This window comes from Labrus mixtus, chromosome 6, assembly GCF_963584025.1.
Source record: "Labrus mixtus chromosome 6, fLabMix1.1, whole genome shotgun sequence".
Classification (NCBI taxonomy): Eukaryota; Metazoa; Chordata; class Actinopteri; order Labriformes; family Labridae; genus Labrus; species Labrus mixtus.
In genome coordinates this window covers 4326673-4348454 of record NC_083617.1, presented here as the reverse complement: position 1 = coordinate 4348454, position 21782 = coordinate 4326673, and the positions used below count along the sequence as shown (strand labels likewise).

The 21782-nt window shown below is 42.9% G+C and overlaps 1 protein-coding gene across 2 annotated transcripts; it reads right to left on the bottom strand.

The window, feature by feature from the left end:
- Positions 1–283: 283 nt before the first annotated feature.
- thbs2a (thrombospondin 2a) lies at positions 284–21782 on the bottom strand. 2 transcript variants are annotated; one of them, XM_061039564.1, is made up of 23 exons: positions 21554–21782; positions 21098–21169; positions 20283–20836; positions 19858–19942; positions 17399–17598; positions 15414–15554; positions 15232–15325; positions 13143–13313; positions 12141–12317; positions 11612–11785; positions 10208–10335; positions 9964–10116; positions 7769–7987; positions 7560–7667; positions 7306–7465; positions 7093–7211; positions 6259–6493; positions 4381–4608; positions 4019–4290; positions 3838–3935; positions 3557–3696; positions 2746–2776; positions 284–2405 (listed from the first exon to the last, which is right to left on the bottom strand). In XM_061039564.1, the coding sequence occupies exons 2-23, from the start codon at positions 21162–21164 to the stop codon at positions 2402–2404; spliced, it is 3558 nt and encodes a 1185-aa protein (XP_060895547.1). In that variant the 5' UTR covers positions 21165–21169; positions 21554–21782; the 3' UTR covers positions 284–2401. The 2 variants fall into 2 exon arrangements, with proteins under 2 accessions (XP_060895547.1, XP_060895548.1); XM_061039565.1 differs by lacking the exon at positions 2746–2776.

Below are 21782 nucleotides of genomic sequence, written 5' to 3'. Positions count from 1 at the left end.
CATGGTGTTTGTTCTCACATTTATTGTTCTTTATATTTTCAAATGAAATGGTTTTAAATGTTCTTCATTTCTGTTTTTAAATAACACTAATGTGAACTTTAGGAATAAATGTTTCGATTTAGATTTGTTTTGTTGGTGTCAGATTATTTATAGCCTATTGGTGATGAACGTTTGTTGAAGGGGCCTCCTGTACATTTTGGTCTACGGGCCCCGACAGCCACCAGAATCTCCACAGACGACAGTAATCATACCGGGTCTCTGTCGTGTAAATAATCAACCAAACTGTGTACAAGACATTTATTTCTGAAACAGAACAATCTTACACTGATGTTTGTAGAAAATGTAAATCTAACAAAACAAGTATACAAAAACATTTACATTTTGTGCATTTGAAAACTCCCAACAAGGTAAACAAGATGGAAACCAAAAAACCAGAAGAACACAAAGCTGTACAGACTAAATGACACCGGGGTCGCACACTGACACTCCCTCGATCCACACGACACAAACACACAGTCACACTCAAGAGACCTCCATCTGGATTTCCTTTTTCCATCGACACTGGAAAGTTTCACAACATCCATAAGTGATATTAACGACTACAATACGCATGAAAAAAGAAACGTGTATAAAATGTTTTCACTGTATTTGAACTTCATGACTCCACCAAACACAATGACCCAACTTTGAGCCTCAAAGTCTCCGCTGTTGACGTGATTCATCAGCTGGTTTTTGGTACAAAGCATTAGATATAAAGACTCTCTCAGTTAAACTACAATTATGTTTATTGAGTAACTTTGTTAATGTGTTAGACTGGCTACACACTAAACGATTTTAAGCCAGAATTTGGTCCTGATTTGCTCCACCAACGACTGGGAGTTGGCTTGGCCCGATTTGAGGCTTGTCCCATCCAGTGGTGGTGTCAACACGATGACTTTACTCCCCCAGACCGAACTCCCCAATTTCATCTCGATTCCACCAATGATTGGGTTTAAGTTTGCTGCCTCCGATGGAATACCCGCAATAGCCAATGAGAGCGAGGAGACCAGGCGTGTGGATACTTTTACAGCTCACAAACATGGCAGCGAACATAAACTAAACCATAAGTCCAGCAAATTGGAATATTGGATCATGTGAGAGATCTCGCGTCCAATGATTCGGCACTGTGAAATCGTACCAGCGAATGGGCAAGTGTGTGCTCTTGCACTTTGGTGCTTTCTGTAGGATATGAAGGTTAAAAAATGTCAAAACTGTCTTTGTGTCTGTGGCCTCCCCCGTTTTAAAAATCTGTTAATATGTAAAAGTCATACAGTGTGTAGCCAGCATTACAGATCTATTTATTTGTCATGTTGGAGAGGGTGCTTGCTGAAGTATTTGCATCGCCCAATTTGCACCCAAGTCTAGTGACAGACCCGTTAAGAGTTCCTTTGGACACTGAATACAATCACTGAAAAATGTTCCACATGCACCATCATCACTTTGAGGACAATGAGGCCCGGAGTGGAAAGCTAACAAAATAAACACAGTGGCTTTATTAATGTACACATATAACCAGAATGAAAATTCCATCTTCTGTGACAACCCTTAAAAAACATCTGTCTTTAGAGTCACCGTGCAGGTCATCAGAAATAAAATAAAAAACTAACAAGAAAAGGAAGTGCGAAACAACACTTTAAAAAAATGCAATACTGAAATGTGTTATCTTGTCGTTTGTGATACTCAATTATATGTTTTTGTCAGTGTAAACAAATAAATAATTATTTACAAACTCTCGCAAAAAATGCAAACAAACAAACGAACGAACGAAACGAGCAGAGCATTAATAATTTACAAAAGGAATTATGATACAGACTTAGTATAAACATCTTTGGCACTGGCTAACATGACGTTCTGATAGCGTTCACTCAAGTTCTCTGTTGATAAAGAAGTCAAAACATTCAGGATTAAACAAAAACAAACAATGAGGAGATATAGTTATGGACTTGATTATGCTTTGGTTACAGATAATGTTTTGTAAGACACGTTATGATCAGTTGCTCAGCGAACAAAGAACGAGGCAAAAGGTCGAGAACTGAGTCGCCTACAATGTGAATAAGTAAGAAAACTGGAGGAAAGCTCAAACAGCGTGTAAGTGGTTAGACAATGAACCCTTAGAAATGTAGAAAAAAGGTAAACATGTTTCAAGGCTTTCCTAAAAAATTCATCCCATCTCATCAGTTTTTCTTCCCCAGCTTGGGAAAAAACTGAAGTGGGCCATGGTTTCCTCTGGTGGATGGATCAAGGCGAAACATGGACGAGTGTGGAAAAGTCTCTTTAACTCTGAATTGGATTTGACGTGATGTTTACTTCAAGAAGTTCTTGTTTTTTGGCTTCCGATGTTTTTCTATCAGACGTGATTCAGTTATCTGTGGAAAGATGGAGGAAAGAAAAAAGCTCCGTCACTGCCGTATTTATAATAAAAAAGTAGGACACTCAACAGGATTCCCACAGTCAAACGTGCCAGGGTAGCAACAACATGTGCACCGTGTGCGTCAACACAAAGCGTGTCTTCAGTGATGGTGAAGTGGCCGCAGGCTTGTTTTCCACAGTAGAGCACTCAAAAAGAAGATCCTTGGAGGAACACTCAAGGTCTTTCACAATGCGTCTGAGGCATTGTACACGGGCGAGCTGACAGGCAGAAACATAGCGTGACTCTTTTTAATGCTTCAGCCAAACACACAACACACAAACACCTCTCGTCGTTACCTGAGGAACACTGTTGGAAACTCCGGCTTATCTGAGGTTTGAGAAAGATGTTTAGAAAAAATTACCCATACGAGTCAAACATGAAGAAGCCCCCCCCCCCCCCCTTCTGGACCTTATACTGTATTTATATAGATGTCCTATGAATGTATAGGATAGGCACACACACAAGATGCCACAGAACTAAAACCTGAAATATCAAGTCAATCCCAAAACTTCACCCTTAAATCTAAAAGATGCACACTTAATTTTATCTTAAATATCGTGCATTAAAGATTTTAAATCTGTGATTATATTGCACGTACTCCACACTGCATTTATTTGGTCTAAACACTTATTTGGTATAACGATATAACATTTGTTAGAAGTGGATAGTGCTGCCTTAAATTGGCAAAAAAAAAATCCTCCCCATGCTTTGTAGGCCCATTAGTTATTAGAATATGTTGTAATTTGGGCTTAAAGGCTTACTATGCGATTTGTTTGATCCAGCAGATGTCGCCCTTGAGCACCAGCATGAAACCAAAACAACTCGCGCTGCATTGTTGTGTTAGCATGCTAATGCTAGTGATCTTTATTCTGCTCGTATCTTCACACTGCATGTAAATTTACCCGAAATGAGCGTGATCTAGAAAATTTAACTTGCTCAAATCTAGAAGAAAAATTGAGCCATGAACAGCTCCCCCACATGGACAGGTGAGCTATGACAGTTTGCTCATTCAACGCTATTGACGTAGAATAATGAATGGTTTCTGACAGTTTGGAGACATTAGCGACATTAGTTTGTTTAATTGTAGTAAAAAATGTTTGTACTAACCTCTGCACTCGTACTTGAGGTCGGAGAAGAACACCAGCTCTTGTGAGAAGACAAACAAGCCTAACCTTCCTCCAGCGAACGTCTTGTCGTAAATTGGTCCTGAGTCGGCCATGATCTGTTTCCCTTCATAAACCACAACTCTGCAAAAAAACATGAAATTCACAGAATAATACAATCTGATTTTATTATGTAATGATAGTGTTTCTGTAGTCCACTGAAAGGATGAGGCAAAGCTTAAGTCCTACCATCAAATCAAGAAAATATTCAGCTTGATTTCTTACCTTATAAAACCAGTCTTCGGTCTGTGGATGAGATGCCACCTGTAGGCTGTGTAATCCTTCCAACCAATGTTTTTGGGGTCATGCCACAGAGTCCGCACCTACGTAGAAAAATGAGCAACGTTACAGACCGCTTCAGCCTTTTGAAAACAGGAACACAAAGCGCGTTTGAACCGCAGCCCACCTGTCCGGGAGTGTTGCCTGTGTGCCACAAAGCATTCCTGAGGTTCTCTCCGGTGCCAGTGGTGGAGTTTACGACTTTGAGTGAAACCCCAGAGATGCCGAAGGCCTTAGAGGGCTTGTCCTCCCAGTAAGTCTGTGTGATCTGCTTCCACATCACCACATAAAAGCGCCCACTCGACTGGTATCCGAACACAAAGCCTGCATAGTCGTCATCTCTGTCTGTGTTCACGTACATCGTCCCGCTGAAGTCCACTGCGTTGAACTCATCAAAACCTGAGGAGGAGTGAGAGGAATGTGATACCGAGGCCGTGGGCAGCTGAATGAACTTGGTGGTCTGAGGGTAAACATGTGTTGACTACTCACCGACGGCGATGCCCGGGTCGGAGTTGGCCGTCTGAACCAGCTCTTTGCCCTGATGTCTGACCACCCAGTTTGGATCGATTTGAGTGGTTCCCTTTGGATCCAAGTGGACCATCTGGAACTTCCTGAAGTCTGTGACGCTGATTGCGTTGTTCTCAGGGCACACGTCGAGAATATCCGGGATGCTGTCGTTGTCAAAGTCATCTTTGCAGGCGTCCCCTCTTCCATCGCCTTAAAAAAAAACAAAAAAACGGCAGACAAAACAATTTAAATTAAAAATACATTCAACATACTTTTTCCTGCTTTTCCTTAGATTGGAAAATCTCTATGGCAGCTAATGTGAGTGTCATAATACTCCCACTGCAGCCGGCGCTGGAGGAGCTCCTCCAAGTTAATATAGAAGATGAATGGAGAAAATGGCAACTCCTCCAAGGAAACTCGCTTAAATTCCTTTGCCAAGCATACTAAAGGAAAATCAGCCGTCCTTACATGCTGTGACAACTTCCACTGATACTTGTAACTCTCTGAAGTCTGAAGTCTATTGGAGCCAGACTGCAGGCCAGGAGCTCACAGTGGAAAGGGGCGCCACTGGCTAATGAAGGCCTCTGCTCGGGAGTAGCTAGCTGCTTGCTGTCATCGTCTTTGTTATTTCACAAGGGGCTAAAACGTTTTCTATCAAATAAACACCGTGTGACGAGCTGTGAAGAAAGCGTCAGTGTCCGGGGGGGCCCCTCCTCCCTCCCTTCGTCGTCTGTTTCCAGTTACAGACAGCTGTACAAACTCCAGGTAACCCCGCTTCAATTGGGCACTGTGAATTAATCAGGAGTGAAGCCTGAGAGAAGTAAAAACTTCACAGCCTGGCGTGTGCCCTCCTGGTCAGCTCACTGAAGTCATGCGGAATGACCTCACCTCTTGCCAACGGGGTCGCTGACTCTTTCCACAGCCATCAAATTTCACACCTGCTGCAGTCTAGCTAATTGCTAACTGTGAAAAAAATCTGGGAGAAGGCGAACTGAAGTACCAGAATGAACAGCGCTGAGTAAAGAGTAGAAAGTCTCAGTGCATGGAGCCAATCAAAGAGAGATCCCTTATCCCCCAAAAAATCCATCTAGCTTTAAAGATGATTTGTTCCATGACTGAAAAGTACAGACACAGTCCAAACAAGTCTCTTACATAAGGCCGGATTATTTTTCTAAATGTTTGTTTGCATTTATCGTAAACTGCTAATGTTGGATAAATGGTGAACTACTGGTACTTTTCTTTCCCAGTACTGTCCTCTGTTTCTTTATGTAAAGGTTGTGTGTCATTACTTACAATAAAACATTTGCATAAATGTGTACTCAACATAAAACTGATTGTGAAGTTTGTTAGCTGCTTTGTTTATCTCTTAATATAATTTACAGGCAGCAAGGTGATATTATTGTATCTTATTATTAACTATGAGGTTTTTTCAGGTTGGATAGCTTAACTCAGAAAAATGGAAACAACTATTTTGTGAAGGATTAAAGATAATTGGCTCTGGGGCGCTGGTGGCACAGTGGTTAGTGCGCGCGCCCCATGTAAGGAGGCTTTGTTCCTCCAAGTGGGCGGCCCAGGTTCGGATCCCACCTGTGGCTCCTTTCCCGCATTTCAATCCCTACTCTCTCTCTCCCTGATTTCTGAATCTATCCGCTGTCCTATCTCTCAATTAAAGGCACAAAAAGCCCAGAAATAAATCTTTAAAAGAAAAATATATAATTGGCTTTGTGTTGGTGTTTTTGCAGTGTTGCATGAAACAGTTCATACACCCCGGTGCGTACATGCAAAACGTAACCGGATGGATTCTCACATTGAAACGTATGTGGTGCGTCGTTTACACAATTTTAGTTGCTACATCCTCACCATCAGAGTCCAGCTGGTCTACGTTGGGTGTCAGTCTGCAGTTGTCCTTTTCGTCAGGTACGCCGTCGTTATCGTCGTCGTAGTCGCACGCGTCCCCTTTGCCGTCCTTGTCGTGGTCGGCCTGGTTGGAATTGGCCACGTAGGGACAGTTGTCCAGGTTGTTCTGATGGCCGTCTTCGTCGATGTCCTGGTTGTTGTCGCACTGATCTCCAACAAGGTCGTTGTCCAAATCAGTCTGTGGGAAAACAGAAAAAAATATATGATTACTGTAACACTTCCTCTTACTGCTTAAATGAATGCAAAACAGTATGAAGTGTAGTGGAAGCGTTGACTATCGTTTGATGGCAAAAAAGTCTCTGGGGTGGAAGGCCAATTTTAAAGGGATACCTGATAAGCAAGCAATTGCCTTGGCTTTCTCTGAGTTTTCCTGCGTTTACCGACCCGCCATGTTTCTGTCTGTTCCTCCCTGTTTGTCTGAGTTTGTCTTTGTGGCAGGCGTGGCTCATCACTCTCCAGTCCTGCCCCCCTGTTACCTGGTCAAGCCTTTTCCCCTCCTGCTCCTTGCCACACACCTGCTTCCCATCTACAGTCACGCCTGCAGTTTTTGCTCTGTCCCACCTCTTCTGCAGGATTATCTTCATTGTATTGCTTTCTTGGGACAATAAAACCCTTTAAAGCCAGTTCCTGTGTTTGGTGTGTTCTGGTAGGTCCTGCCTTCAGTTAAGTCGTAACAACAACCAAATGGAGACTGAGAATGCAGTTGAAGGTGGGATGCAATTTCTACAACTGGGTACTTTGCTGACAGTGTACTGTATGTATATAAAAGTTCAGTACCTGGTCGGGGTTGTGCAGCAATGGACAGTTGTCACACTGGTCACCAACTCCATCCATGTCAGTGTCCTTCTGGTCAGTGTTGTACACATAGGGGCAGTTGTCACTTTCATTCAGAATTTCTGAGAAAAAAAAAGGCAAGATGACATTTTGTTGAGAATTATGTGGTAAAAATGTGATTCTTAGTTGCTTGAGGGGATTTAAGTCGTAGTTTACCATCTCCGTCTATGTCAATTGCGCAGGCATCTCCTTCTCCGTTGTGGTCGGTATCTATCTGAGCAGGGTTGTGTTCATAGGGACAGTTGTCGCAGCGGTCCCCAACTTCGTCCTTGTCAAAGTCAAACTGGCGAGGATTGAAAAGGAGGGGGCAGTTGTCCTGTAGGTGGAAAAGAAATGTTGTTAAGAAACTTTTAAGAATTAAGAATTTGATCATGGAATAAAAGGTGTCCGTGTGTCATTTACTCTCGTACCCTCTCGTCTAAAATTCCATCACTGTCATCATCCTTGTCACAAGCATCTCCTTGACCGTCTTTGTCAAAGTCCTCTTGTCCAGAGTTGGGAAGATTAGGACAGTTATCCTGAAAAAGCAGTTGGGAAGTTCAGCGAGTTTCACAGATATCTTAAATATAAATAATGCTGAATAAGCATCTATATATGTCAACAAAGGTCAAAGAAATACCTTCTTGCAGTGATATGTTGCGTTGGCGCCACACACAAGGTTCTGATTGGGCCAGCCATCCAAGTCTGAGTCCTCGCCGCAAATGAAGCCGTCTCCAGCGTAACCGGTCCTACACTCACACTTGTACATTGGGTCACTGAAGTGGCTGAGGTAGATGCATTCGGCATATTTGTGACAGCTGTGGGTCTTGTCCTTGCATGGGTTCTCCGGCTCACACACCTGAAGAATAAAAACACAAGGCATTGGAACCATAGTATGAAATGTGCCATCAATGACATCAAACATTAAGAGCACCGGATTCACCAATTACAAAAGGTCAACCGTCCATACCATTCTCACTACTGCTTATACTGCTTATACTCACTCTGCACCTTTAAGAAAAAGCTAAAGACCCAGCTCTTTCATGAATACCTACTAACTTAATGATGATGGTCTCCATATTATTGATGATGATGATGGTAATGACGATGGTTTTTGTTTGATAACGACGACTTATAAGATGGTTTCTATACTGATTAGAGCTCTCAAGAACTGCCCTCAATGTTGTGCTTTGCCTCTGGTCACTTCCTGTCAGCACCTGTGTGTCCAATCGGACTCAAAGCTGATCGTTTGCTCTTACTGACATTGTTCCCTTTTTTTCTAAATCCTTGCTTGTGTTGTACTTACTCTCTGATGTACGTCGCTTTGGATAAAAGTGTCTGCTAAGTGAATTGTAGAATTGCTTATGGAATATCCCGTTAACCTTTAACTGAAACTTTCCCTGTTTTATTTTAAAGGACTTTCAACTCTTTTCAATCCAAACCTCCCCCTGATATTGTCATTTGTCAACCTTGGTCATACAATCCCTTTTTTCCCCTGCTATTACTCCCTACCATTGTCTTTGTTTGTCCTTGTGGGCTCATTGTTTTGGTTTCTTGGTTTTCAGATTGTTGCCAGTTCCCTTACTAGATTTGTTTTGCTGTTTGGGACTTACCTCCTGTGTGCTATTGCCTGGTTGGCCAGAAAAGACTTAGCTCTATTGAACTGAAACTTTATATATTGTTTCCATTGTTTTGTTAACTACTTATTCTACCACTGTTTGTCGTGCTTTTGTTGTGGCAGCCACTCAAAACTGAAAGCGACTCCATATCAAAGTGAAGGGTTGAGGCCAAGACTTTGGACAAAGCCAAAGTGGGGGTGGGGGGGGGGCGCGACTTCTGGGCACGGTTGATTTTATGAAATCCCTCTAAATTCTTAATACATCCCACTAAAACCCACTGCTGCCTCTTTATGGCAGCACGAGTTATTCACAGCTGCCACTCATTACCAGATGATGAACATGAGTCCATTTTGGATGCCACTCCATGAGCTCATAGAGCAAAGAATGACAGCAAGGGGCGAGCCTTTGATCAGAACTGCCAAATGGAGACCCTTAATGCCAGATGAGACAATTCTCTTTTCCCAAATCAATTAGTGCAATTCTGGAAACATATCAAAGACAAGCAGCTGCAGTATCACGAAGGATGTGATACGAATGCATCTCAAAGTGGCCCGGCAAAGTTTTGTACATTTTCCAGACTTTTTTTTTTTTAATCCTGCGATCAAAAGGGAGGAGGAAACTGTGTTCCCATCCAGTTATTAATTTGACAAATATGGCATGTTGTATAACTTACAATAAAATCAGTTATCACAGTAGTGGAAAGTGGAAATACTGAGTTTTTAAGTGATAAAAGTTTGACATGATTTTGCCGGGCTAAAAGCACTGATCCATTCAACATGTACAGTAAAAACACAGTCCAAAGAAAAGGTTTGAATCTGCCTCTGACCTTACAATGCAAGAACCAGACGTGTGTCGCACATGTTTGGTGTTAAGAGTAGCCCAAGTCTCCTCCCTTTCCTTTTTTCCTGTCAATACCGGGTCAAGGTGAGTGAAATTCATAAATTGAGGCCCAAGGTCTCCCCTCCAGCGCTGTGTTATCACTCTCGATGCAAGAGTGCGGCCTATAAATCACATGAGCGGCTGCTTCCATCTTTCACAAATCTGGATCTGACAAAAAATCCAGACACTTCTGCCTGGAAAGAATCTGCCTGGAGCTAGAGGCCCATGTTGGACTATTTCCTGTATTTTGCTCTCAGGTCTTTTATGAGCTAGCCTTTATCGAATAGGGTCAAATAAATAGTTGATCGCTGGTACAAAAAGATCAACTTTAACTCACCTGTTTGTTCTTCTTTGCTGACTCCACGCCCATACCGAAAGGCTGGGTGCCCTTGTATCGTTTTGGACAAGGCAAGCAGTGGAAACCAGGATCAGTGTTGACACAGCGTTGTGTTTCTCCCACTTTGAAGCAAACGTCTGTCACCATGTCACACTGGAAGAGGGAAAAGGATAGCTTAAGTATAATGCAAACTAAATGAAGCATGAAATACACGTTTGTTTAATATAAACTTTGAACTTTTTACCTCATTAATGTCTTCACAGTGGGTACCGTTTCCACGGAAACCAGCAGGACATGCGCCACACTCCCAAGATCCATCCGGAGAGCTGTTGCAATCCACTCCCCCAAAGCAAGGGTTAGACAGACAGCCATCTAATGGACATGAGGTGACAGGAACATGGATTTAAACATTGCAGGACACATCTGTGTAGTGTTTCTAATTGATAAAACTCCAGAAATTAATGTTTTTTTATTTAAACCTGATGCTAAAGATCCAAACTTTGACATGTAGAGAGCCGCAGAAACAAGTCCTAAAGCACGGAAATGAATTAGCATTTTAGCACTTCTGGTTCCATCGTCTTGAAGTCTTGTGAATTTTTTAACAAGTTTTGAGTAAAATACCCAAAATAACTTCTGTGGTGAACACAAACTTAAGGGATTTTGATGGGTTTTTTTACCACATAAAGTACATCTGGAAGTGCCCCACTTGGGAATATTTTTATATTTTTGTTTACAAAAGGCTAACAACTGGCTAACTAGGACTGTTGGTAACATTAGAACTTAGAAACGTATCAACTGGTTGGAAGCTTAATGGTGGGGATGTTGTAGTCAGTCAACTGTGGTGTAGTTCCTTTATAGACTAACATTAGCATTTGACTTTAGCCGATTGCATTCACGCTTCAAAAATGATGACAGTAGTGTTCATTTGTGAAGATTATCTTGGTGAACAAAACGTGTAAGTGTCAAACAGTTTTTTGCCTCAGAGTTTATTTTTGGCAATAATCCAAAAACCCATAGAAAAAACCTGAAGGCTTTTTGTAGAGGGAAGCAGCGTGATGCTAACTTTGGGTTAGGGTTAGCCTACAAAATATGTCATCCTGCGGCACTCTATTCTACCTCACATCCAGACTTCAGAGGGTTGGTTCACCATGTAGTAAGTTTTGGTTTAATATATAAAGGCTTTGGCTGTCTAACTCCACTATAATAAATAAATAGTATAAGTTTTTGTTTTTCATTTTAGGTACTCACAGCATTGGAAAATTAAACATAAAATACTTTTTCATCATCAACATCTCTTTCCGGATAGAGTTCCCCTGCTACTGAGCATATTTGGTTTATTTTGGTGATTTTGGTGTCATGTATGTTTAAAATATTTGGTGGTACTTTTTGTTTCATGATCACATTAGCAAGCAGACATGCTCAAATGTTCTGCTTAAGTCTGTCTTAAGTTGGCACCCAAGGATAAGACATTGGACCAAAGTCAGTATGATTCATCCTCTGGGAAACATGCAAGTCAGTTTAAATTTCATCCAATCCTTGCAGTAGCTGGCGAGATATTTCAGGTTGCCGTAAAGGGATTGGAAAGAATCACCAACAGACATTTTCACCTCTAGAAGCGTTTGTTTGTTTGCGAGTGATCGGTACTCACCAATAGGACACTCTTTGTCGTTACAGCTGTCGTCGTCGTTGGCCTCCCCGATACACTTATTGCCGCCATACTGAGGTTTAGGGCTGTTGCATTCACGCGTCCGACTTTTGATCCCCCGTCCACATGTTGCTGAACAGGTTGCCCATGGAGACCAAGGACCCCAACTACCATCAACTAAAAAAATACAGACATAGAAGTTCAGAAATTGGTTTTTGACATCGAGCACTTTGTTCCAACAGTATTTCAACTCTTTCTTTCTAAATGATAATATGTCAACATTTCCAGCCAGCAATCTGAAAGCAGCATGAGAGTCGGGAGCCTGGAACTTAATACTGCGAGATGAAACATATTGAGCTGATTTAAGTCAACATTTCCTGAAAGACAGACAGGAGGCCAGTCCAAAACACATGGGGAATGTTGCCTCGGGGGAGCCATGAGACACAAGGATGTCTGCTAGTTCGACAGATGCTGAAATGGAGATGCTTCTTTTTTTTTGAGAGTTTCCTGTCACACACATTGAAATACTCACCGGGACACGGCTTGGCAGTGCAGCGCTGAGTCTCTCTCCCACTTCCCTCGCAATCTTTCCCCCCCAGCTGTGGCACGGGGGCGTTGCAGTGTCGTATCCTGGTGATCTGTCCTTCTCCACAGGTCACTGAGCAGGAGGACCACGGTGACCACAAACTCCAGCCTCCGTCCTGGCGAACTGGTAAATCAAACATCAGACATATTGGACCAAAAATCAACAAAAACATTCATCACTTATCATCCTCTAGAGTTCCACTCAGTGAGTGTTTTCTTGACATGTACAAAGTCGTAGAAAATGACCAAGACAGCCTCTAAAAGTAACAATGTGATTATGGTGACCATGGCTCGTTTTCAAATATGCTCAAGCCAACATTTATGTCATTGTTGGTCAACTATTCTCCTGATTCAGTCGCCCAACAGATGCAGTAAAATCTAAGCTGAAAGCAGTAATAAATGTTGATCCCACAATTACCCAATTCATCGGTCTCGACATCCAGCATAAATCTTGCGAAATCTCCCGACACCCTACCCAATTAACAGTCAATCTAACGATCAAATTCATTAATGTGTTTCTTATATCTGCATGGCGGTCTGTTGAGTCACTGCACTGTGGAACGGCCTCTCAGCCAGTGATTTATTGGATATTAACTCGGACTGGGTACACCCTGCAACTCAACCGAGAAATCCAGCTCTTCATTGGCATTCACCCTCTCTCACATGGATCCAGTTCTAACAGATTTATGAAGGCCTTAATTCTGTTTTTTGCACTTTTGAAAGTTTCCACCTCATATTTACTCAGTGCTGAGTTTTTCCATAGTTGTATCATGTATTCCCTTCTCCTCCTACTGTTTTCAGTTTAACATTTTTTGCAAAGTTGTGGTAATTGCAGATGAAAACTTTGATAAAGATAATATCTCAGCACTAAGTCAGTTGCTACTGGATGCTGTACATTTAAATGATAACTGAGTGACGGGTGATATACTATTTAAAAAAACATCCTCACCCCGGCTGTCGCATTTTCCCAGGCTGCACTTGCGCGTCTGTATGGAGGGTCCTGGACAGGGGTTGCTGGTTGCATCACATGACCGACCCCTTTGTTGAGTTCCAATCCCGCAGGTGACTGTGCACTCTGTCCACTCTGACCAGGGGGACCAGCCATCATTGCTGTCTTTAGCTGAAAGATATACACAATAGACAATTACTTGCAGAGCCATTCTCATGTAGTTAGCCTTCCCCTTGTTTGCCTGTTAAGAAGTCGGACGGTACATTTAGATCTTGTACTGACCCTCAAAAAGCACACACAAAAACTGAACCTCACATTTTCCACTCCCAAGCATGGAGGACTGTGTAGATCTGATCTGGTCTGCTAAATATGTCAGTAAGTTAGACTTGCTTAATTTTTTGATCCAGCAGATGTCGCCCTTGAGCACCAGCATGAACCCAAAACAACTTGTGGTGCATTGTTCTGTTAGCATGCTAATGCTAGCGATCTTTATTATGCTCGCATTTTAAGATTAAGATTTAAGATTTACTTTTATTGATCCCGCTAGGGGAAATTTCAGTTTTTACACTCTGTAAGTCATGAACACACACATGCAGAAACAGGATCCTATGGACATGCACTAATGGAGGGAAGCCAGAGTGACGGAGCGGCCCACAGCGGGCGCTCCTGAGCTGATGGTGGGGTGGGGGTTTGGTGCTTCGCTCAAGGGCACCTCGGCAGTACTCAGGAGGTGATCTGGCACCTCTCCAGCTACCAGACCAACTTCCATATTTGGTCCGCACCGGGACTTGAACCGACGACCCTCCGGTTCCCAACCCAAGTCCCTACAGACTGAGCTACTGCCGCCCACACTGCATGTAAATTTACCTGAAATGAGCGTGATCTAGAAACACAGTTAAGCAGTGAGTACAGTATGTTATTCTTCTTTTCTCTAGTCCCTCAATTAAACAACTTTTATACGCAAGGGGAGGAGTCAGCCGGCCGTCCGGGCGATGTAAACAAAGTGAAGATAGGACTCTGAAAACTCTGAAAACATCACAGACAGTGGGACTCGGGTGTTACACCCATTGTAGACAGTCATGACTCACAGAGTTATTTTCAGAGGAGATACTTGATTTCTACATTTAAGTGTGAAAAATCACATATTAAGCCTTTAAAGGTTATTAGCAGGTTCCTTTAACACCTAGCGCAAGGGACATCACTGGTTCATCTCACCTTTCGGGCTCTATTCCAACACAGTTCTAGCATTTGGCCTACATGATGCCACAGCAATCTTCCAACACCTTATGAACCAGGTAGTATCAGGTCTGGAGGGTTGTGCTGTGTACTTTGACTTCAGTGACTCTTTGGAGGATCACCTTTCTGATCGACTGGCCTGGGCACATTTGACTTGTTAAAGTGTTAAATTTGCTGAAGCAACACCAACCCACCTTAGCAAAGTCGTTGGCCAAATGCTAGTAAGGCCGGTAAATCTATGGGTGCCGGCTGTGGATCGGTTTCTTTTGCCATCCACTTCAAAGGTATGGTAGTGTATTATCTTTGTTTTTCTAGACATTTCTCTACTCACTTCCCTTTTGAGCCAAAAGGTGAAGTTTGAACGGTCTTAACTTTGTCAAAATGCTTTTGAAACTGTGAAGTTTCTGTTGTGTTCTGACCCTGTCCTAGATCCCTCACAGACAGGACAAGCCTTTCATTCTATATGTGGATGAAAGACGGAGCAGGGGGAGGAAAAACGTCCACGTCCACTTACTTTCAAAACAAAATAAAAAAAGTACATGCAAAAAATCAAAACTGCACTGTTTTTATTCTTCTTGTCAGCCCGCTCACCACATTACCTCATCTCAAAAAACCCACAGAAGCCTCCCTGAGTGTCTTATGTTTTGACAAATAAATGTGTGGTTCACTCTGAAAGACAAACTGGCTGCAGCAGTCCTGTGGAATAAAAATTAAATACATGTGGAATATTGTTTTTTTTTTTTTTTTTTACGACATATGGAACCATTGAGTTAAAATAGCACGCATACATAAAACTGTGTGTGTGTTCATAATTGTGTTTATACGCTGGGAGCATTGGCTGCTGACTACTTACGCAAACACACGGGGCAGCACTCGCCGTCAATAAACGAGGGGCTGGCACAGGCCACGGGGGGGCACGTGATTTGGTGACACACGATCTTGGACTCCTGCCATCAATGAATAGTGGAGATGAATCAGTGTTATTGATATTGAACAGTAAATCTGTACTTATATTTCCACATAACTTGGCACTACCTGGCAGGTACACTTGGTGCAGCTGTCTACAATCCAGTCTTCTTTATCGTCAAACAGGCGTCCATCCTGCCAGCACATGTTCTTCTCCTTGGAGTTCTTCATCTTCCCGAGGGCCTCCTTCATGACTGTGTTCTCCTCCGTCTGAAATATACAACAACAGATAGATTAGGAGACAAAGGAGATCAGTCAAAAGTGATTAGGGCAAACTTGCGCGCCTGCACTGCATTCCATTAGAGATGTCAAGGTGTACACCTGCTGACAAGCTGATTCTTTCACGAGAACACATGTGAGGTTACTTTTGACCAGGTGGTGTGAGGAGTAGTACATCCTGCCCGAGAAAGAAATGCAGTTATTCCTCAGAGCATCTGGGAGCAACCTTGTTCTTATTTTGATTTTGTCGGCCCCTGTGGACAAAGTGGAACGTCTTATCTCTTTGCTGAGGCGGCCCTGAAGAAGCATGAAAATTAAAAACCCTTTTCCTCTTATAACTATCTCACTTTCTACTCACCGCACACGTTTTGTAATACATGCACTCCTTGCACCTTACAGCGGGAGATTTTGCCCGTCTGACAGGTAGGGGTAGTCTCAGGAGGTAGGACACATAAAGAATGACACAGAAGCAACAACGTTCCGACACTTTGGTGACAATTTTTTTGGTAAAGTCAGTCAAAAATATTTGGCTGTTTGCGTTCATACGTGCAGCTCACTCTGAATATTTGTTGAAGTTTTCAGGAGTTTTGTTCATGTGTGAAAGCAAGATATGAAACTCTGGCGCGGGAAATTAAAAAGAAAAGGCCGTTTTGAAGCTGTGCGATGTTATCGGCTTTGCCAGAATCGAACCCCACTGCAGCTGTGAAAGGTAAGGTTAAGAAAAATGTGTAATCTAACCAATGGTGTGGATTGCTTTTGTAGGTCATACAGAGGCATCCGAGTTAAGGCCAAATGTCGCAGGCTGTTACCCATTCAATGAACTTCTCCCTCCATTCTCCATTTCGGTCTTGCGTCACATCGTTCTGAAAAATAAACTCTCTAAGGTCGTCAAATAAGAGGGGAAAACCCCAGAAAACTTAAATGAACCTAAATGAAAAAAGTCCCTCCATGCAAACAAAAAAGCTACCACGTAATATTAACGAGAAATCTCGTAAAATGTTCATTTCAGACTGTGTTTCTCGTAACTGTAGATTGCAAAAAAAAAAAAGCTAAATTTCTGTAATGTTTCTAGAAAAATAGCCCGTTGAAGTGTAACTCAATTTTGCACATCGTAACCTCCAACACACTTGGAGACCACTGGATCTCTGGCTGGACTCTGTAACACTTAGCAACTGTCAGGAGATAAACTTCTGCCAAAAGTTTGTGTGTATTTTTGTGCATGTGTGTATCTGTGTATGTGTGTCCATCCTCCTGTTAGGAAAAAGGAGGCAGCAGTGTGCAGCACAAGAATCTGAGACACCACTCGATCTGGAAGAGCCTCAGGGACCCTTCTCATCCCAGCCGCTATTTTTTTTTTTTTTCCTCCTCCCAAGGTTCATGCCCAGACTCTCTTATTGCTGGGAGGCTCCCAGAGGAAACACAAGGGCTGTTTAAACACAGCCAGACATTAGACTGGACCCTGCTGCTGCCAGGGGAACACTTCCTATATCCACATGTAACATGTCATAAAAGCTGTCTGACTCACGCTGCCACAGATAGCTGGAGTTAAACGGGTTCAGCCATCACGGGCCACTCTATAAACAGCCCTGCGGCTACTAAAATGTTTGCTTTCAAAACCAATGTAGGTTACCTAGTAACCTAATTTAAACCTCTTAGGTCCTGGCAGCAGTCTGGTATCATTTGTTTTCCTAATATGTCCAGCTTCTCTAAGATGTTGATTTTCTTCCCTGGCCAACTGACTTTGGCCCGTTCAGCCAATTAGGCATCTTAAAACAAACTCAAGTCAAGATCATGTCCATTAACAGCATGTCACTGATAGCACTTCTGCTACTCACCACTTTCTGTAAGCCATCAATGAGGTTGCTGACGACGACGCGCAGGCCGTTCAGTTCCTGGAACATGGTGCTGAGTTCCTCGCAGGAGCGCTCGCACATATCCGCGCCCAGATCATCCGTCTTCTGACCGATAATGTTCGTCGTGATGGAGGGACTCACGGCCACGGTTTCTGTGGTCTCGCTTACTATATTCACCTCATCTGGGGGGGGGGGGCAGAAAAACAAACATCAGAGAGAATGATGGAAAACATATTTGAGAGATATGATGATTTGAAAAACAAGAAAAGCGAGTGATTTCCTGTTTTCCTGAAGGAGGCCAAAGAGATCACAACAATGTGGTGATTACAATGTTTATTGTGTTCCCTTAAAACAGATGTTCAGACAGCGGTGTTTGGTCTAAAAGATGTATTTGTGTTTGAAATGGTGACGGTACATGTTTTCCACTTCCAGCAGTTCAGCCGTGTGTGGACATCGGGGGGGGATGCAAACGCGGAGCTGAAAAAGCAAAAGACCTGGGTGTTCCTCGTGTCATTTGAAACAAGCCATTGTAAATCTCCTCCATGCTTGAGGGAAACTGGACACTTCCAACATGAACTTTACAGACTGGAGTGACCACACAGATGGATTTGCAAGGTTTCCTGAGACGCTAATGGTCTTTTTCATTGCAGCCGATCAGAAGCCCAAGCATCAATAAAACTGTCGTCTGCTAGATGCAAATCAAGCTCGTTAAGTTGCATCATTTATCATCCAGTGCTAAAACTTTTCACATGTAAATGGTGAATTACAAAGATAATAAGGCTCTGCATTTATTCTTTTTTGCACAATCTGCAGATCAGGAGCTGGAAGTCCAGTCTAGAGTGATGTGTCATGCAGAAGTTCAAATCACAGGGCAGGACAGGACATCATTTGTGGGCTGTAGTTTAGCATTATTCCCTCTGTAATTCTGAGTATATTTCCTTTATATTGCTTCCATTTCACCCTCAACGTATTCCAGTGTAATGTCAAACCCTTGACCTTCATTTCTATCGCGATGAGCTTTGTGACTGTTCAATGCAGAAAACAGAAGACACACATGAAAGCTCCACGGGACGACCCGTCAGTCGGGCCAGAGTACGGCGCATTTCATTGCAACTGGTTTGGAGCTCGCTGTGTAAATTGGTGAAGATTAACTGCAGGCCGGGGGACTCTAAATCATCAAGTTGTCCAGATTGTCCGACGTTGTCCCTCTGTAGCCAGCTCTGTGTTTTCTTTTCCTTCCTCAGTCTGCTGGATTCATTCAAATCTCAGGAGGCCTTCACGCTGTGTGTGCATGTGAACGCATGCTAGCTCGCCTGTGAAAGCATTTACACATTCTTCTTCTTTCTCAGAGCAGATAGAGAGAGAGAGAATTAAGAAAGAGCAAAACGCTTGGGTATGTTTAATGCTGCTCATTAATGTCCCAACATGACAGGATTTACGAGGGTTGGTTTTTGTCGGTTTACGAGTGACTTTTTGGCTTTAAGAGCGCTACCAGAGCAGAACTTTTGACTTGCTACCTGCCAGCGTGCAGAAACCTTCCAGTCCATGGTCACATTTGTTCAACACATAAACTCATACAGCTGGAACTCAATCAACACTCAACATCTCTATCAGAGCCAACCACATATGGAGATGTTTTGTCACATTGGCCTGAAGTTGCCAAATCTGGTGACTCCTCTGCTTTGTTGTGCAGGATGATTATCTCCACGTTCACCCAGATATCTGTTTCTTTTTAGCTGCGGCGGCTCCTCGCGTGAGCCTCGCCGAGGATCACGAGGTATTACTGCTCATGTGAGCAGAGCTTCAGCTGAGAAAAGTAACCCAATCAGCCAATACATGACTTCATTGTGTGTGTGTGTGTGTGTGTGTGTTTGTGTTTGTGTGCGCAGCTGGAAGAGGAAGCTCCCCGCTCTGCAGCAGAGCATCCACTTTCTCTTTTTCTGTTTTCTTTCCCAGGGCATTATCCCCGAGTCCTCGAGCCAGTGGAAATAAATGTAAGCATCTGTATCTCCTTTTGTTCACCGTGCATGCCGCTCCACCTCCAGCCACTGCATCGACACGGCTGATAACGGGGGAGATCTTGCCACATATCAAATCTGCAAAAAGCTGTTTTCACCCACTTAAGAAACCAAAAGAGTTCACGTGAAGGGAGTCAGCTGAGAGCGCTAAAACAGTTTGGGTCTGGGTGCTGTGGGTGGTTAAAAACTTAACAAAACACAGATACCAATGCTTTGGAGGGATTGCATGTGAAAGAGTTTCCCAATCACATCTGTAAGGTATCGCTGCATGAAAGGGTTTACTAATATAATTAGTTTGACTCATCGTTTGGCTCGTGAAAATCCACCAGTGAGAAATGGTTCCCACTAACCAAGTCTGGCAGCCACTTTTGGGATGAATGTTGATCTAAGTTAACCGCAAAAAAAAAAAAAATTCACTCTTACCCGGTTTTGTAACCTCGCAGTCTTTGCTCAGGAGAACGTCTTCGATGGTGGTGTCAAAGATGAAATGCACGTTCTGCAGAAGGCCCTGTTAGTAAAAGAAAGATGCGACATGATCACACAGTTTGAAGCCACTTTTATCATATTCTTGCTACTTTTTCGGTTAAGTTTATTTTCTATTTAAACTCTTCTGGTTTTAAGATTTGCATTGGGAAACGGACAAACACACTCGCACAGGAGCTTTGAAGTTCCCTCTTGAACTTGTCACACTCATTTATACACACAAGGGGCAATTTAAAGTCTAAATATGGAGTCCTTTTCCACAAGAATAACAAGGGCTACACGTAGCCACTCTGCCACACTTTAAGAGAAAGTAGGTTTTTTTTTCCTTGTCTAGACACAAAAAAAAGCAATATAGTGTGTCTCACCCTGAAGTGGCTTTCCCGGCTGGATCCCTTTGCCACATACATGCGGCTCCCCTCGGCATGCAGGTGCTCGTAGAAAGGCGCATCCAGGATGAAGCTGTCTATCAGGCTGCAGCCAATGAACAGGTTTGCGTTTTCCCCGTGAACGTGAAGCGTGATATTCTTCCACTGCGAGTCGGACAGGTCCACGTCCTCAAAGGAAAACAGGTTCTGCGAGCCGTCCTCCCAGTAAACCAGGTCCAGAGTGTTGGCCCGTCCGTTGGAGACGATCTCGAACTGCCGCTGGCCGTCGCGGCCCTCGAGACCGATCAGGGTACCCCGAGAGGCGCGGTCCTGGCGAATGCTGGCCACGAACACAAAGCCCTCGTTGTTTTGGATCTGCTGCAGGATTTGTTTTAGGATGGGGGGGCTCACAGGGGGCAGGTGGTCGAAGCGGATGAAGCGGTAAGCAGGAGCGTCGGAGTTTTGGCCCCTGAACTGTTTGGCCCCCAGAGTCTTGCGTGTGATCTGGCTGATTTCAAACAAGTCGAACGTCGTCTCGTCCTCCTGCTCGCCATCTATGAATCAGAGAGGAGAGGATGCAAATCAAACTTTTACTTTTTTGGCAAAAAATAGTTTTTAAACCCTTTATAAAAAAGAGAGAATCACAATTTGTCACATAAATCAAAAGACAAAAGACTTTAAATGGATGTTAGATCTACAGTGAGAGGGGATTATAACATTAAACTGCATTCCATTATGTTACAATAATCAATTAAATAGTATAAATATTATGTTTATTACTCATTTTTGGCATCTTATTCAAGCATTCCACTTACCTTGAGTCAATGCGAGGAGGAAATTAAAAGATAAGAGCAGCAAGAAGAGACTTCTCCTGAGTATCATATCTCCTTCAAAAAACAACAGAGAGGTGCTTTATTAGTTTTTATGTCACCTTATTGTCCTTTCATGACATCATAGGTCCCTCTCTCTAGGCGTCTGCACTTTTCCCTGTCACAACCCGGTGCATAATTTAAAAATAATAAAACAAAAGATACAGAAAAAAAACACAATTTGATAACGAAGATGAAGGAATTCCCGCTAAACAGGTAGACTACCTTAATGTGTTCACATCATCACATTAACAGACTTCAGTTTACATATAAAATCGCCTTCTGCTTACGAATTTATCCTTAAGAGTTTAAATTTAACAGAAGAAAATGATCTATGATGCTATAGCCTACCATCTCTGCACACAAAAAGTCAAACATCTGTGCTCCATATAGCCTCCTTACCTGACAAATTAAGCTTTATTTCCTTAATTCTGTTCGATATCCGGCAAAAAGATCAATAAAAGGTTACAAATTGAGGAAGATAATCAGCTTGTTTGATGACTCGAGCCGATGGTGAAATGAATGAGAGGTGGTATCTCCTGCAAACCTCGTGCGTAAAAAGCGTAAAGTCCACTTTGGTTCTCTACATCCACAGTCTGGAGGACTGGAGGCACAACACTGACTGCGGCTC